At 42.8% G+C, this 2,500-nt stretch overlaps 1 protein-coding gene across 1 annotated transcript in view; it reads right to left on the minus strand.

Moving 5' to 3' along the window:
- The window catches only part of LOC308157738 (DNA repair protein XRCC4-like), a 48,765-nt gene that overhangs the window by 12,059 nt on the left and 34,206 nt on the right, over nt 1-2,500 (minus strand). Inside the window, exon 7 of the mRNA XM_080531345.1 lies at nt 461-603. Within this exon, the coding sequence (XP_080387471.1) occupies nt 467-603 (137 nt within the window). The 3' untranslated portion in view covers nt 461-466. The remainder of the gene's footprint in view (nt 1-460; nt 604-2,500) is intronic.

Here is a 2,500-nt window from a genome sequence, read left to right on the forward strand (position 1 = left end):
TTGTTCGACTTTACCTTTGGCTTTTGGCACATATGGAATTACATTTAGGGATCAGGCCAATACATTTATGCTTCGGGTATAAGGTACTGATCGCCATCTCGTGCTACTGCACATTTCTCCTAACATTCCCTCTGACAGACACTCTTCTGTGATCAGTAACAAATATCAATGTCAAGCATGTAATTATTATTATAACAGTATACATGTACATATACAATGTAAAAACACAGGGAATCCAATGCTATGAACTGAGTGGCTTAAGTATTAGAGTATTGGATTCCCTGTGTGTTAACACACACAGACACACATACAGTATATATATGTATATATATATATATATATGCAATATGTGCCGCATATCGGCAACCAATGTTCTGACTTTTCTTTTGAAACACGGAACTACGTTTCAACGTTGTTTAGAATCACAACACAAACTCGCTTAATTGGGTGCTTTACTAACCTGAGTTTACTCTGGTTCTAGAGAGGGCTTCTTGACTTGTGAGTCTGGTATTGGGGGATAAGGGAGGCAGTGCTTACGACTGGGCATTGCATCTGTGCTGTCACACACACTGCCTTCCATAGAACTCTCCTGGCTTTGATGGTCTGGATGAGACAAAAAAACAAACACACTTAGTGAATGCATTCTCTCCTCAAACCCAGACACACACACATTTTTTGTGAATGCATACAATTACAGTAAAAACCCTCCCCAAACACACACACACACACACACACACACACACACACACATGAAGACGACACCACAATTCAACAAAATCCACCACCATTTCCTCTGACAGGCTCTTACAAGAACCGCCTACTTTCGGAAGACCATAATATATAGAGGTTTCACATCGAGGCTACTTGGCTACCTTTACGGCTTGCTCCCCTAAAGCTGTTGGCCATGTCAGTAGTAGCCAGTGGTATTTGTTCACTTTATGTCGCTTTGGCTGTAAAGTGATTAAGAGGCCATTAAAGGGGCAATCTGTAATTCAAACAACAACAAAGCAGTCCCCCTGCCACTTTCTTGATAAACATCTGCGGGATGGGGCTGAGAAATGGAACTACTCTCAATTTCACAGAGCTATGGATGCAAAGACTAGTTTTAACCATGTTTTGAAGCTATACAGTGTTTTGGGGTGTATACTATACAGTGTATTTTGGGTTCTGATGGGGTAAGACAGTCGAACTAAGCTCATGAGGCAATCAATGGCTATATATATCATTAATTTAGCAGTTAAAACCTTAACCCTGATTCATTTGAGTGTGATACATTGTATTTTGTGAGTAATTTGGGAGGTTTTAGTGAGGATGACCTAAGATAACCCCTTCGATCCTGCGTGACCTCTCCCGACATCCACTGATCTAGATTGAGACAAAAGATTGAACATTCCACACAAGCCTTGACAAACATACTGTATATATCGTATCAGACACAAACACCTACTCTTGGCCTTATGACCCTTGCTGCAGTACTTGCGGCTGTGACTCAGCCGGTAGAGCCAGCGTCTAATGATCGCAAGGTCGGCCGCTCGGCGGTTCAAACCCCGACTGGCCACGTGTCGAAGTGTCCTTGAGCGAGACACTGAACCCCTAATTGCACCTTCTATGGCTCTGACCCCTTATCTAGAGCATAAAATACATTTTGTTGTACTCGTTTGTGCATGACAAAGGTTGAACCTTCTTCTTCTTTTTCTTCTCTACTACTGTTCCAAGCTCAGATGGAGAGAACTGCTACAAGCTCCACTGTCAAGAGCGCTCACACTTCATGATAGAAGCAAGTTATCATATCACTTAAATGTGCCTCAAATAAGTCTGTCTCCTTTTCCCTTAAAGGGATATTCCATTTCTCTGCCTCCTCTCTCTCATCACACGCCCTCTCAGACACTCTCTCATTCTCAAGTCTCACACTCCCTCCCTCCCCCCCACCCACCCTCCCTCCACCCCTGAAACCCTGACACGATCTATCTCCATAGATCTTCAGAAGCTTGGTGTGCTTCCTGTGTTAGTCAGCCTTTTGTCATTTTCTAAAGGATAGAATATCAGAATGCTACAGATACTATCTCTCTCCTGCTCTTACCTGTCATCCCTCCCAGTTCCAATCAAATGTAGACACAGCCAGAGGGAGAAGGGTTAACTGGGGTCAAGTATGTCAAAACAGTCATACAGACCTAGCCATCACAAGATGGACATGTTCACAAACTTCGAAGTGTACAAAAGCACAAACACACATCAACAATGACATGTGCTATGGAGCACTTTCTTTAATAACTGCAAATGTAATGGTTGCTGTAGCTTCAACCAGCTCCAGCTCTCTCATAGCTAGAAGAGAAACGCCCAGCATGTAAATACACACACACACACACACACACACACACACACAGACAAACAAGTGGAGGCACACCCACAATGAGTAACAGGCATACACAATTATGAAAACATGTGAAAAAACACAAACACGTTCAATGCACCTCACTAGAGAGAGACAGACAGACAGAGA

Source organism: Nansenia antarctica, assembly GCF_963989245.1.
Source record: "Nansenia antarctica genome assembly, chromosome: 5".
NCBI lineage: Eukaryota > Metazoa > Chordata > Actinopteri > Argentiniformes > Microstomatidae > Nansenia > Nansenia antarctica.